Source organism: Chiloscyllium punctatum, chromosome 36 (assembly GCF_047496795.1).
Source record: "Chiloscyllium punctatum isolate Juve2018m chromosome 36, sChiPun1.3, whole genome shotgun sequence".
Lineage (NCBI taxonomy): Eukaryota > Metazoa > Chordata > Chondrichthyes > Orectolobiformes > Hemiscylliidae > Chiloscyllium > Chiloscyllium punctatum.
Window position 1 is genome coordinate 18,122,763 of NC_092774.1, and position 15,139 is coordinate 18,137,901.

Genomic DNA, 15,139 nt, shown 5'->3' on the forward strand with positions numbered 1-15,139 from the left:
TGCTTTTTCTGCCCTTGTAAGATCCTGAATCAGCACTTCCAGGAGAATTAGTTAGAGCGGAGTGAGAACAGAGTGGGGGGGGGGGTAAGAGAGTGGGATGGTGCTTTCAATTTTGTAGAATAACAAAAGAAAAGAAAATTCTACAAAGTAGAATTGCTTGTTTAGAGTTTCTACCCTGGGGCTGACAGTGGTGACTTTTGTAATCTATTTTTACAGAGTATTTGAAGATCTGATGGTGGAAGTTTCTCAATCAACAGATGAGAAACATTGGCCCTCCTGCTCCTCAGATGCTGTCTGACATCCCCATGCTTTTCCAGTGCCACATTTTTCGACTGACTCTCCAGCATTTGCGGTCCTCACTTCAACCTCAACGTCTGACAGTCACTCAGTCCACCAGGACCGCAACGATTTACGACTGTGATTTCTGTGAGAGGGATCAAAGCTTTTTGGTTCCTGACTGAGTATGTTTTCACCGTCAGTCTGACCCACTGAGTGTGGAGCCTGAAACAGTTGGACGGCCTGGGAAGAGGAATTCACGGCAGGGAGGGGCTGGAAAAGGGTTTATGTGCAGCTGAAGCTTCAGCCATGGAGAAACCTGAGGAATCCCGCCCCATGGAGAAACGGTGGAAGTGTGGCGACTGTGGGAAAGGCTTTCATTTCCCGTCTGCCCTGGAGACCCATCGGCGCAGTCACACCGGGGAGAGGCCATTCCCCTGCCCTGTCTGCGGGAAGGCCTTCAGACATTCCTCCCACCTGCTGGCCCACCAGCGGGACCACACGGGGGAAAGGCCCTTCAGCTGTCCCAATTGTGGGAAGGCCTTCATGTTTTTCTCTGCCCTGTTGGCCCACCGGCGAATCCACATGGGGGAGAGGCCGTTCAGCTGCTCTGAGTGTGGGAAGGCCTTCAACTATTCCTCCGACCTGCTGAGGCACCGACGGGTTCACTCAGGGGAGGGGCCCTTCAGCTGCCCCGAGTGCGGGAAGGCCTTCAGCAATTACTCCAACCTCCAGACCCACCAGCGGGTCCACACGGGGGAGAGGCCCTTCAGCTGCCCCGAGTGTGGGAAGGCCTTTACCCAGGTCTCCACCCTGCTGAGACACCAGCGGATCCACACCGGGGAGAGGCCATTCACCTGCTCTCAGTGTGGGAAGGGCTTCACCCGCTCCTTCCATCTGCAGAAGCACCAGCGAGTTCACGTGCCATCGCAGGGAGATTGAAGGAGTGACGGCCGAGTGCCATTATTGATTGGACTATCAACCCGGTTCCGGGGACTCCCGGGTTCGAATCCTGCCAAGACAGATGGCAGAATCGGTATTCGGTCAGAAATGTGGAGTTCGGTATCTAACCATGAGGCCGTTTCAAGGAGGGGGTGGTGCAGGGGAGAAAGCCCCCATCTGATTCCCTCTCTCCCTTGTTAGGGAAGGGAACCACCATTGGGGGAAAGGATTCACTCAGTCGTTCCAGCTGCATCCTTTACCCGGTCTGGCCTACACCTGACTCCAGACCCACAGCAGTCTGGTTGACTCTACACTGCCCCTTCCTGGCAAATGAGCGGGGAGAAACTTACTTGGAGACAGGGTATGGGTTAAAATTGCTGAGTGAGGCAATACTTCCTCCGGGTTACCGATGTACCAAGGATCCAATTACAAAGGGACAACTTGGTGCTGACCAATAGTAAAGACAGTGGGGTGTGTGTGGGCTTTGATCTTGAATTGTTTAAAAAGCTGCTACTTTTTCTCTGCCTTTTTGCTGGGGGAATCTGAAGCTGTAACAAAGTCGGGTCACAATCAAGGTTACCTGAACTTACCGCCGGGCTCAGGCTCTCATTGAAAGGTTTGAGCTCCGAGAGGTTTTTGTTTTAAAGCTGCTCCTGTCTTTCAGCCTCCTGCAGAGTTTCCAATGTCGTGTATCAGATGGAGCAGTGAATGAGTAGCTTGTATCATTAGAAATTGTACATCTTTCAGGTACTGTGTTGTTTCATCAGCATTGTCAAGTTTCCTGGCAGCACCAGGAGGTGGGGGCTGTGTTCAGTCGAAATGATATGGAGGGGTTGGTATGAGACTGGGGTGATAAAGTTTAAAAAATCACAATACCAGGTTATTGTCCAACAGGTTTATTTGGAAGCACTAGCTTTCTGAGTGCTGCTCCTTTATCGGGTAGCTGTGGAGCAGACACAGAACGTATATCAAAAGATCATGCAACTGATAGAATATATTGAACAAGCCTAGATTGCTGTTAAGCCTTTCATCTCTTAGAATGGGTGCAGGTTTTGGTTCATTAATGTGTAACTGCTAGAACATCTTTTAAGTCACATTCTTGAGATGACTTAAGGTTTTATGAAAAAGATAACATCTCAGCTCAGACCATGCTTTAAAGGTGTGAGATTTGAGTCTGTCAGTATTCCAATCTTGAATCAGACTGATTCTATTTCCAAAGGAGGAATTCATAAAATAATTCATGGATTGACTGCCTGGACATTGTGTGCTTTTTGACCAAAATTGAATGTATCTGCAAATATAATTCTGCCAATACAAATTCACCCCAAAGAATTGTGTGTGCGTGCATGTGAGTTTGTGCATGAGAGTGTGTGCATGCTTGGTAAAGTGTGAGTGTGATGGTGTATAAGCCTGTGAGAGTATTGGGGGGAGGAGGAGTGTGTGTGTGTGTGTGTGTGTGTGTGTGTGTGTGTGTGTGTGTGTGTCTGAGTCTGAGGGGGAGCATATGTGTGAGAGATATTAATACAACCAAGGGGTTGCATTTTGCTAAAACAAGGAAGGGCAGCACTTGTCCAGATAATGATAGGGCCCTGGGTCATGTTATAGAACAGACAGACATGGGGGGGGTGGTGTTCAGGTACATGGTTCTTTGGAAGTTGCATCACAGGTAGCCAGGGCAGTTAAGAAGGCATTTAGCAGCATAGCATTCATTGTTCACACCATTGAGTATAGGGGTTGGGACATCATGTTGAGGTTGTACAGGATGTTGGTGAGGCCACTTTCAGAGGACTGAGTACAGTTCTGATGGCCCAGTATTCTTCCAATTACAATCAGAGAGGGTTCGGTAAAGATTTACCAGGATGTTGTAAGGACTGGAGGGTTTGAGTTATAAGGAGAGGCTGGGACTTTATTCACTGGAGCACAGGAGGTTGGGGGTGACCTCATTGAGATTGATAAAATCATGAAGAGTGGAGGTAAGGTGAATAGCAAATGGCTCTTGCTTAGCGTAGGGGAAATCAAAACTAGGGGGCTTTTTTTAACGTGAGGAGAGAGATTTAAAAGGAACCGGAGGGGCAACATTTTGAAAGAGGGTGATTTGTATGTGGAATGAACTTGCTGAGGATGTGGTAGATGCAGGTACAGTGACAACATTGAAACAGCATTCAGATGGATACATGAGTAGAAAGGTTTAGAGGGATATGGGCCAAATGCAGGCAAATGGGACTGGTTTAGTTTGGAATCCTGGTCAACATGGACAAATTGGACCGAAGTGTCTGTTTCTGTGCTGTCTACCTTTATTGAAACCAGTAGATTTCTGAAAGGGGCTTGACAGGATAGATGCAGATAAAATGCTCCTTTGTGGGGAGGGTCATCGAATTCCGACAAGTTGGAAGCGGGCCATTCAGCCCATCTATTTCACTCTGGCCCTCTGAACAGTATCCCACCCATACCCAACCCCTGACTCCGTATTTCCCATGGCCAAGCCACCCTAACCTGTACATCCCTGGTCACTATGGGTAACTTAGCACGGCCAATTCTCCCTAACCTCTACACCCTAATCTATAAATTACCTTCTCAAGAATGTAATTTAAATGCAGAGCTTTTCTAAGACTCAACATTGGGACACAGATTGTCTCTACTTATAAATAGGGCAACGTCTCTTTGAAATGTAGATTCATTTAGATATAACTGCGTCACTTTACATATGAAGATATCCCTCTGAATGTGCCCACATCCCCTTGAAATATAATCTTGTCCATTTAAACCTCTTTATTTGCAGAAATACCCGTTAAAATGTCCACGTCCCTTTAAAATGCAGATTTCCCCCTTTAGATATGACGCCGTTCCGTTCGATGTCGGAATATCTGTTTAAATTGAGCCGTGAGCTTTCCCAATGTAGACAGGGCTCCTCGAAACGTGGCAGTGTCCCCGCCCCCCGCAGCTGCAGAGTGAGACAGGAGAGTTTGTTTTTGTGAATGAACAGTTGGAGCGCGAGGTGGCTGTGACTTGGTGACGGTGAGGCCACGGCCCCGCCCATCCCCCACCCCGTGCCCCGCCCATCCCCCCACCCCGTGCCCCGCCCATCCCCCCACCCCGTGCCCCGCCCATCCCCCCACCCCGGGCCCCGCCCATCCCCCACCCCCCACCCCGTGCCCCGCCCATCCCCCCACCCCGGGCCCCGCCCATCCCCACCCCCGGCCCCGCCCATCCCAGCACGTGCAGACGTCACGCGGGGGTGAAGGCGGTTGGGAGGAGAAGTCGCTCGAGCGAGGAAGCGGCGGGAGGGCGGCCGTTAGGAAAATCCAGATATCCTGAATTAATCTAGTCCCCTTTGCCAGCGCTATATCCCTCTAAACCCTTCCTATTCATATACCCATCCAGATACCTTTTAAAGGCTGTAATTATACCAGCCTCCTCCACTTCCTCTGGCAGCTCATTCCATACCTGCACCACCCTCCACATGGAAACGTTGCCCCTTCAGGAACCTTTTATATCTTTGTGGCCTCACCCTAAACCTATTCCCTCTAGTTGTGAGTCTCACCCCAACACTGAGGAAAAGGCTTAAAAACATTGAGCAGCCAGAAAAATGCAAAAAACAATCAAATATCGAGCCACATTGGGGGGAATTATGACTCTGCCCTTTTTGTTCTCCGATAGGTAATTGGAAACTTAAAATCTGTCAATAACATCAGCATTGCTACAGAGCACGTTGTGTACACTCCTCAGTGTCAACAAGCAGGGCACGTGTTTGCCAATGTCACCAAAACATTGGGCATGTTCCTCACTGTTGGCAGAAAAGTTGCGAAACCTACTTTTGATGGACGAATAAGGAGCACTGGAGGACCGGGGGGAGACTTGTCCTTCTGCCATTCGGAGCTCCCCTATTGGTGAATGTGGAAGTTGGACCATGAGCTTCTTAAGGTCCTGCTCCTCCTCTCTCTGAAGGAAGATTGAGCTTCACCTCAGACTGCAACTTCTTTCCTCCGTCCAACATGTGAGTACAGCACTCTCTTTTCTCACCCCCTTTTCCATTTACGTTTCATTCTGGGGTTCAAGTGTTGACTTGGAGCAACTGAAAGGAATAGGAGTGAATCCAGCGAGGGGACAGACTCTGGAAAAGTTAGTCCAGGCCTGTGTCTCAATTGGCAAAATAGACAGACAGGAGACTGGAAGAGCAAGCCAGGCAGTATCAGGAGGTGGAGAAGTCGAGGTATCTGGTGCAACCCTTGTTCAGGACTGGGGGGTGGGTATAGGGAGAACTGTGGAACAAGGGTGTGCTGGGGGCAGGGTATTGAAGTGGGGATAGGTGGAGACAGGTAGAGGGTACAATAGACAATAGGTGCAGGAGTAGGCTGTTCTGCCCTTCGAGTCAGCACCACCATTCATTGTGATAATGGCTGATCATCCTCAATCAGTATCCTGTTCCTGCCTTATCGTCATAACCTGGTACGACCTGGTTGGTGAATGGGAGGAAGGAATCTAGTTGGCAGGGAAGAGTGGAAGGGGCTGGGAAGTGAGTTGGGGGATGGGATGGGAGATTATTTGAAATTGGAGAACTCTGTGTTGAGTCATCCGGGCTGTTGACTGCTCAGACAAGATGAGATTTTGTTCCTCCAATTTGTGGTTTGGTTTGTTGTGGTAATGGAGGAAGCCAAAGATAGTCATGTCAGAAGGGGAGTGGGAAGGGGCATTAAAATGGGTGGAGACTGGGAAGTCCGCTCAGCCTCTGCGGACCCGGCTGTGATGCTCAGCAAACCGTTCCCCAAGTTTATGCTCGGTTTCCCCGATGTAGAGAAGACCACAATTGACAAAGCACAGCAGGTCAAGCAGCATCTGAGCAGTAGGACAGTCGAAGTTTGGGGCACGAGCTCTTCATCAGGAATGATGTGTGGATGTTCCAAAGGGCATCAGTGTCCTTCTGTGCCAGTTGTCAGACAGGTGCAGCAGGCAATGAGCAAGGCAAGTGGTGTATTAGCAAGAGGAATTGAGTTCAGAAGTAGGGATGTCTTCTTGCAGTTAGGGGGTCATTGAATATATTCAAGGCTGAGTTCATCTGATTTTTATGTGAATGTTTATGGGGAAGGCAAGAAAATGGTTTAAAGACTAGTATAGAACCAAGTTACAGAAACAGACCCTTCAGTCCAACTAGTCCATGCTGACTATGTTCTCAAACTAAACCAGTCCCACCTGCCAGTGTTTTGGCTCATATCCCTCCAAGCCTTTCCTATTCATGAACTTATCCAAATGTCTTTTAAACATCGTTACTGTATCTGCATCCACCACTTCCTCTAGACATTTAGTCCACACGTGAACCACTCTATAAAAAAAAATTGTGCCCTTCAAGTCTTTTTAAAATTTCTTTCTCCTGTCACCATCAAAATTTGCTCCCTAATCTTGAAACCCCAACCCTAGGGGAAGGACACCCGTCGTTCACCTCGTCTCTCTCCTCATGATTTTATAAACCTTGATAAGGTCACATCTCCTCCTCCTCTGATCCAGTGAAAGTCCCAGCCCATCCACCAAGATGCAGGTAGATCCATATCCAATCATGATCAGTTCAATGCTGGTCCCAATTCTCTCTCTCGGTGTCCAGGACAGCAAGAGACCACAAGACACAGGAGCAGAAATTAGACCACCAGGTCTGCTCATTCCATTCAATCATGGCTGATATGTTTCTCAGTTACATTCTTCCGCTATAAGCAAAGTGAAAATGGAGGGAGTGAGTGTGGGATGGAGATTTTCGGTTTCCAGGGAATAAGAGAGGAAAGAGTTCACTATAAATTAGAATTTATGGGATCGGCTGATGAGCCGAGGAGTGTCAGTTGGAGTTTAATTTAGAGAAATCAGAGGTTTGTATTTTGGTCAAGCAATCCAGGCAGGACTGACACAGTTAAGGGGAGTTTTGCAGAATAAAGAGACCTTGGGAGTGCTGGAGTCTCAGGTGAACAGAGTAGTGAAGGCAGCGTTTGGTTTGCTTTCCTTCATTGCTAATAGCATTGAGTATAGAAGTTGTGAGATCATGTTATACACACTTCCCACTCGAACGTGTTATCTACCTGCTTAACTGTTTTTAGTGAATATAATCCACACCTCCCGCTGCTGCCATAACATGGTTTGTTTGGAAGCCCTAGATTTCAGAGTGATTAGATTTATTTTAGATTTTATTACTTACAGTGTGGAAACAGGCCCTTCAGCCCAAACCAGCCCTTCGAAGAGCTACCCTCCCAGACTCATTCCCCAACATTTACCCCTTCACCTAACACTACAGGCAAATTAGCGTGGCCACTTCACCTAACCTGCACATCTTTGGACTGTGGGAGGAAACCCACGCAGACACGGGGAGAATGTGCAAACTCCACACTGACAGTTGCCCGAGGTGGGAATTGAACCCGGATCTCTGGCACTCTGAAGTGCTGCTGCTGCTTCAGGTGGTTGTGGACAATAAGATCATGATTAGACTATTTATAGCCAACGGAGTCCAGATCATGGAGATGTGATACATTAAACAATTTAGATTAAATCTTCCATCTTTTAGAATGGAGTTCTGTTCTTTGGTATGTTAATTCCAGAACCTGTTTTCAGTAACTTTCTCAAGAACGTAATTTAAATGCATAGCTTTTCTATCAAAAATGTCAGGCTGACTCGACATTGGGACCAAGACAGAATTCACACCTATTGGTGGGTAGGCTGGGACTTTTTTCACTGGAGCACAGGAGGTTGAAAGGTGAAGGTATCGAGTGCCTCATTAGCAAGTTTGCAGATGACATTCAGATTGATGGAAAATCAGATAGTGAAGGGGACTGTCAGACGCTTCAGCAGAATATAGACCGGAGAGTTGGGAAGAGAAATGACAGATGGAGTTCAACCCAGACAAATGTGAGGTGATGCATTTTGGAAGATGCAATTCAAGAGCGAGCTATACAGTAAATGGAAAGGTCCTGGGGGAAATTGATGTACAGAGAGAGCTGGGTGTTCAGGTCTATTGTTCTCTGAAGGTGGCAAATGCATGTCAGTAGAGTGGTCAAGGCAGCATACAACACATGTTCCATCATCGGACGGATTGAGGAAAAGAGCTGGCAGGTCATGTTAAAGTTAGAAAAGATTTTGGTTTGGCGCATTTGGAATACTGCATACAATTCCGGTCGCCAGATTTCCAAAAGGATGTGGATACGTTTGGAGAGAGTGCAGAGGGGGTTCACCAGGATGTTGCCTGTTATGGAGAGCGCTAGCTATGAGGAGAGGTTGAGTAAATTAGGATTATTTTCACTGGAAATAAGGAGGTCGAGGCGGGGTGGGGGGGGTTCCTGATCGAGGCCGAAAAACCATGAGGGGTGTAAACGGGGTGGATAGGAAGAATTATTTTCCCAGAGGAGAAGACTTAATTACTCAGGGTTACGAGTTCAAAGTGAGAGGGGAAAGGTTTGAGGGAGATATACATGGAAAGTTCTTTACAGAGAGGGTGGTGGGCGCCTCGAATGCATCACCAGCAGAGGCAGTAGGGTGGGATCGATAGTGTCATTTAAGATGTATCTAGACAGATACATGAATGGGCAAGGAGCAGAGGGATACAGATCCTTAGAAAATAGGCGGCAGGTTTAGATAGAGTATCTCGATCAGCATAACCTTGGAGGGCTGAAGGGCCTGTTCCTGTGCTGTAGGGTTCTTTATTCTCTTTATAGAGGTTTCCAAAACCATGAGGGGCCTAGATAAGGTGAACGGCATGTGTCCTTTCAAGATTAGGCTGCAAATTAAGGGGAGAGGAGAAAGATTTGAAAAACACATGAGGAGCAAACACATGCAGGAAGCTGCAAGAAACAAAAACCGTTTGAAGCTCTAAGCTTTCAATGAGAGCCTGAGCCCGGCAGAACGTTCAGGTAACCTTTATTGTGTCCCAACATTGTTACAGCTTCAGATGCCCCCAGCAAAAAGGCAGAGAAAGAGTAGCTGTTTTTTCGACAGCTCAACAACAGGGGAGGAGCAAGAGGCGGGGCAAGGCCAACAGCAGGTCCCCGCACTACGCTTGCGTTACCTTGCACAGTTTACAAAAATCCCTTCCCCTTCAGAGACTCCCCACAGTGTGGGAGCAGGCCACTCGGCCCAAAGACTACACACTGATCCTCCGAAGGGTAACCCACCCACACAATTCCCCTACCCCTATTGCTCAACATTTACCCCTGACTAATGCACCTAACCTGCACATCCCTGTGCACGATATCCCAACCCAATCTTGTCCCACCTTCCAGCAGGGGGCCCATATCCCTCCAGTTGCCTTTTAAATGTTGTAATTGTACCAGCCTCCACCACTTCCTCTGGCAGCTCATTCCATACACGTACCACCCTCTAAATGAAAAGGTTGCCTCTTAGGTCTCTTTCATATCTTTCCCCTCTCGGTGTAAACCTATGCCCTCCAGTTCTAGACTCTCCCACCCCAGGGAAAAGACTTTGTCTCTCTATCCTATCCATGCCCCTCATGATTTTATAATCCTATAGAAAATCACCCCCCAGTCTCTGACGCTCCAGGGAAAACAGCCCCAGCCTGTTCTGTCTCTCCCTATAGCTCAAATCTTCCAGTCTTGGCAACATCCTTGTAAATCTTTTCTGAACCCTTAAGTTTCACAACATCTTTCTGATCGGAAGGGAACCAGAATTGCACGCAATATTCCAACTGTACAGTAGTAACATGACCTCCCAACTCCTGTACTCAATATTCTGACCAATAAAGGAAAGCATACAAAACACCATCTTCACTATCCTGTCAACCTGCAATTCCACTTTCAAGGAGTTATGAACTTGCACTCCAAGGTCCCTTTGTTCAGCAACACTCCCTAAGACTTTACCATTAAATGTATAAGTCCTGCTAGGATTTGCTTTCCCAAAGTGCAGCACCTCTCATTTACCTAAATTAAATTCCATTTCCCACTTCTCAGCCCATTGGCCCATCTGATCAAGATCCCATTGTAATCTGAGGTAACCTCCTTCGTTGTCCACAACACCTCCGATTTTGGTGTCATCAGCAAACTTACTTACTATACCACTTATGCTCACATCCAAAACGTAGTGGGCCCATTATCTATTTTCAAAGTGGAATTTACAATATATTACATGTATTGACTGCCTGCAGATTGTGCAGTCTTTCAGCAAAGTAGAATGTTTAGGGTGCAAGTTTGCTCGCTGAGCTGTAGGTTTGATATCCAGACATTTCATTACCTGGCTAGGTAACATCATCAGTGGTGACCTCCAAGTGAAGCGAAGCTGTTGTCTCCTACTTTCTATTTATACGTTTGTCCTGGATGGGGTTCCTAGGATTTGTGGTGATATCAAAGTTATGAAGAGAGATACATGTTTTGTTTAACCAACTACAATGGCAGTGCAGAGAATTTCAGAAAAGTGCAATAAATATTTACTTTTTACCCCTTATTCAACTCATTCAAGAATTTCAAATTGAATCTGAGCTAACTTGAGAGCAAATGGCAACATTCGTTTGTTAATAGACTCACCATATATTATGAAAGATCACTTTTAGCAAAGTCACAATGTTTAATCCCAAACAGAGCAATTAAGTGCAAAGTTACTTTCAACCATTTAATAAAACACTGCAAATTTCATTTCATATGAAAATACAATCATTTTATAATTTGGATAAGATCTTTACAAAGGAAATATATTAAACGAAATAGCTTTCCTGGGTATCAATATTGACAACAGTTATGCAGCTATTATTTGGCAATTGACCAACTAATTGAAATAGTTTCAGAATAAATGAGCTGCTTCATTATTATACATTGAGGTATTGCATATCTTGGCTCTCACCCAAGTATTGTCCGAAGAAAAAAATGTATCTGGATGGAGACATGAATAGGAAGCATTCAGAAGGATATGGGCCAAATGCTGGCAAATGGGTCACTTGATTAATTTAGGATATCTGGTTGGCCTGGACTGAAGGGTTTGTTTCTGTGTGTCATTACAGACGCCCCTCTTCTGGGATCCCCATACCAGCTGTTATTTTCATGAAATAATCTGACAATTGTTGACTTCCATCAACCTATTCCATCCGGAGAAATTTCCTCTCTCTGCCAAGTGTGGTTCACGTTGGCAAGTTCAATCCTCCTCAGCAAAAAGGCAGAGAGAAAGTAGCTGCTTTTTAAACAGCTCAAGATCAAAGCGCACCCCACCGTCCCCCCCCCTCCCTCCAACCCACCTCACTTCTATACTATTGGTCACCACCAAGTTGTCCCTTTGTAATTGGATCCTTGGTACAGCCTTAACCTGGAGGAAGTATTGCCTCACTCGGCAATTTCAACCCATACACTGTATCGCACCATCTGCTGCAGTGGGATTCAAACCCGGGAGCCCCTGGAACTGGGTTGATAGTCCAGTCGATAATGGCACTCAGCCATCGCGCCTTCAATCCACCTGTGATGGTACATGAACTCCCTGGTGCCTCCGGAGGTTGGTAGAGCTGGTGAAAGCCTTCCCGCACTCTGAGCAGCTGAAGGGCCTCTCTCCTGTGTGGATCTGCTGGTGAGTCAGCAGGTTGGAGGCCTGGGTAAATCTCTACCTGCACTTGGGGCAGCTGAAGGGCCTCTTCCCCCGTGTGGACCCACTGGTGCCTCAGCAGGATGGAGGAATCACTGAAGGCCTTCCTGCACACTGGCCAGCTGAAGGGTGTCTCCCCAGTGTGGATCCGCTGGTGGGTTAGCAGGGTGGAGGAAGTGCTGAAGCCCTTCCCGCAGACGGGACAGGAGAACGGGCGCTCCCTGGTGTGGCTGCGCCGATGAGTCTCCAGGACAGAGGGGACACGGAAGCTTTTCCTGCAGTCGCCACACTTCCACCATTTCTCCATGGGGTGGGATTCCTCGGGTTACTCCGTGGCCGAACCTTCAGTTACACACAAACGTGTGTGGAGCCCCTCCCCACCCTGAATTCCCCTTCCCAGGCTGTATAACTGTTTCAGGCTCCACACTCAGTGCACTGCAACAGTGGGGTCTCTCATCCAGTCCCACTGATGCTGAAAACATCCTCAAACAGGAACCAAAACACTTTGCTCCTTCTCTCAGACTCAGTTGAAAATTGTTTCCTGTCCCGATGGATTGAGCGACTGTCAGACATTGACGTTAAAGTGAGGTCTGCAGACGCTGGAGAGTCAGTGTCAAAATGTGTGGTACTGGAAAAGCACAGCAGGTCAGGCAGCATCCGAATCAAAGGAGAGTCAATGTTTCGGGCGTAAGGCCTTCATCTGTTGGTTTTGAAGCTTCCGTCTTCAGATCTTCAAATACACTGTTAAAAACAGATTACAAAAGTCATCACTATCCGTGCAGGGTAGAAATTCAGAACAAGCAATTCTACTTTCGGTGGAATATTCTTTTCTTTTGCTGTTCCACAAAATTAAAAGCACCATCCCACTGTCCCTTCCCCTCTGTTCTCACTCTGCTCTAACTAACTCACTCTCCTGAAGATGCTGAAAAGCAAAAACATCAAGACTGACATCTCTCTGAATTTTGGATACCTCCACCTGAAAGTTAATATCTTTCACAACACTGGGATCCTGCTGAGAGTGAGCAGGTCTGATTTTGGGAAGCAAAACAAAAGTGTCAATTCAGGGCGAACCTGCAATGCAGTTTCTTGAGGAAGGACCAGACACAAAATGGTTAATGACCCCGAGAAAGTGGGAGCAAAATGAGACATCAAGGCATTAACACCGACACACTTCAGACAAACTCTTCTGCTTCCAGTCAGGGCAAAACATGCTCTGAAAGTCCAGCCTTCACAACAACACTTCTGCTTTCACTGAAGACAATTAGAGTCACACAGCGCAGAAACAGAACCTTTGGCCCAATCTGCCCAGATATCCTAAATTAATCTAGTCAGATTTGCCATCACTTGGCCCCTATATGGGCCGGGTGCTGACAGCTGGGACTAAATTGGGTTGGCTCTCTTGTCAGCAAGGACGAGTTGGACCGAAGGGTCTGTTTCTGTGCTGCACATCTCTATGACTCCAGTCACATTTGCCATCACTTGGCCCTGACCCATCTGAACCCTTCATATTCAGATGCCCGTCCAGGAGCCTTTTAACTTGTCATCGTACCAGCACCCACCACTTCCTCTGGCAGCTCACTCCATCGCTCAAGCGACTCCACGTTGAAAGCGTCTGGTCTGGTGCACCAGATGACATCAGGATAATCTCAGATCGTTCCAGATCGCATCGATACTCAGTCAGTGGCATTCCCGATCAGGATGTTGTACGTGATCAAACAGGTCAGTGAGTAGGCGATCCCCCACCTCTTAGTTCAAGTATCTCTACGAGAGCTCCCTTGCTGGAGGGTCCCTTGGAGACACTTCAACTGGACTTCATTGAGTTGGAGAAATGAGTTGAGTTGCTATAAATATGTTTTGCTTATTGCTGATGTCTTTTCGAAGTGGATTGAAGTCTACCCTCCTCCTAACGCTACTGCTGAGACTGTGGTGAAGGTTTTGTTTAAGGAAATAATTCCCCCCTTCAGTATACCTGCGTGCATTAGCTCTGACAATGGACCACACTTTGTAGGTAATATTAACGGAGAACTCTGTTCCCAGCTTTGTATTTGTCGGCAACTGCACGGTGCTTATCATCCTCAGGTGACCGGCCTTGTTGAATGTTTTAACCAGACTCAAGACTAAACTTGCCAAATAAGTGGCAGAGTCTGGCCTCTCCTGGTTATGCTAATCCCTGTGGCCTTATTCCAGTTGTGATCCATGTCTGTGGGCAAGACACGACTGTCTCCAGCTGAGAGTCTCTCTGGTCACCCCCTCCGTACCCCTTGGAACGATTCGGCTCCCTTCTCAGTCCACGTCCATCACATGACCGAAGCAATGATTGGTTATGTTCTTGCTTTAACCAATGTTATGTGTGCCTTTCACCTCCCAGGAGCGTGCGGCCTAGAGCGATGTTCCCTCCCTTTCAGCCTCGTCACGGGTAGACCCTGGTTCATTGGTGCTCGTCAAGAACTGGACTGGCAAAGGTCTCCAACCTCGTTGGGATGGCCCCTTCCAGGTTTTACTTCCCACCCCTACGGCGGTCACAGTCACTGGGCGCTCAGCTTGGGTCCAACTGCACCATTGAGAATTGATTGACCGCACCAATCAAAAGTGGGGAAAGACGAGGAGAGAATCCTGGAATCTCATGAAAAGGAGTGGACCCTGTCCAGTTGGGTTTTTGAATCCTGCTGTTGTTCTAATGTTAATCTTATTACAGATACTTGAACTAAGAGGAGCGAGTGGTGGTTTATGGAAAATATTCAGCCTGTTGTCTGGTTACTAGTGGTGTGCCACAAGGATCTGTTTTGGGACTACTGCGGTTTGTCATTTTTATAAATGACTTGGATACAGGCATAGGTGGATGGATTAGCAGAATTGGACAGAGAGGAGGCAAATGGAGTTCAATGCAGCTAAATGTGAGGTGATTCACTTTGGGAAGAATAACAGGAAGGCAGTGATCTTGGAGTCCATGTGCACAGATCCCTGAAAGTTGCCACTCAGGTAAATAGTGCTGTGAAGAAGGCATACGGTGTGTTAGGTTTCATTTGTAGAGGGATTGAGTTCTGGAACCGCAATATCACACTGCAACAAAACCAAACACGGGTGCGGCCACATTTGGAATATCCTGTATAGTTCTGGCCCCCATATTTCAGGAAGGATGTGGGAAGCATTGGAAACGGTGCAGAGGAGATTTACCAGGTTGTTGCCTGGTCTGGAGGGAGGGTCTTATGAGGAAAGGCTGAGAGAGGGTCTGTTCTCATTGGAAAGAAGGCGGATAAGGGGGGATTTGATAGAGACATATAAGATATAGATAGGGTAGACAGTGAAAGACTCTTTCCTAGGATGGTGACGTCAGCTTGCACGAGGGGGCATAACTACAAATTGAGGGGTGATAGATTTAAGACAG

At 47.3% G+C, this 15,139-nt stretch overlaps 1 protein-coding gene across 1 annotated transcript in view; it reads left to right on the top strand.

The window, feature by feature from the left end:
• The first annotated feature begins 222 nt into the window (after positions 1–222).
• The window catches only part of LOC140460023 (uncharacterized), a 204,267-nt gene continuing 189,350 nt past the window's right edge, over positions 223–15,139 (top strand). Inside the window, exon 1 of the mRNA XM_072554429.1 lies at positions 223–1,216. Coding sequence (XP_072410530.1) covers positions 586–1,216 — 631 coding nt within the window. The 5' untranslated portion in view covers positions 223–585. The remainder of the gene's footprint in view (positions 1,217–15,139) is intronic.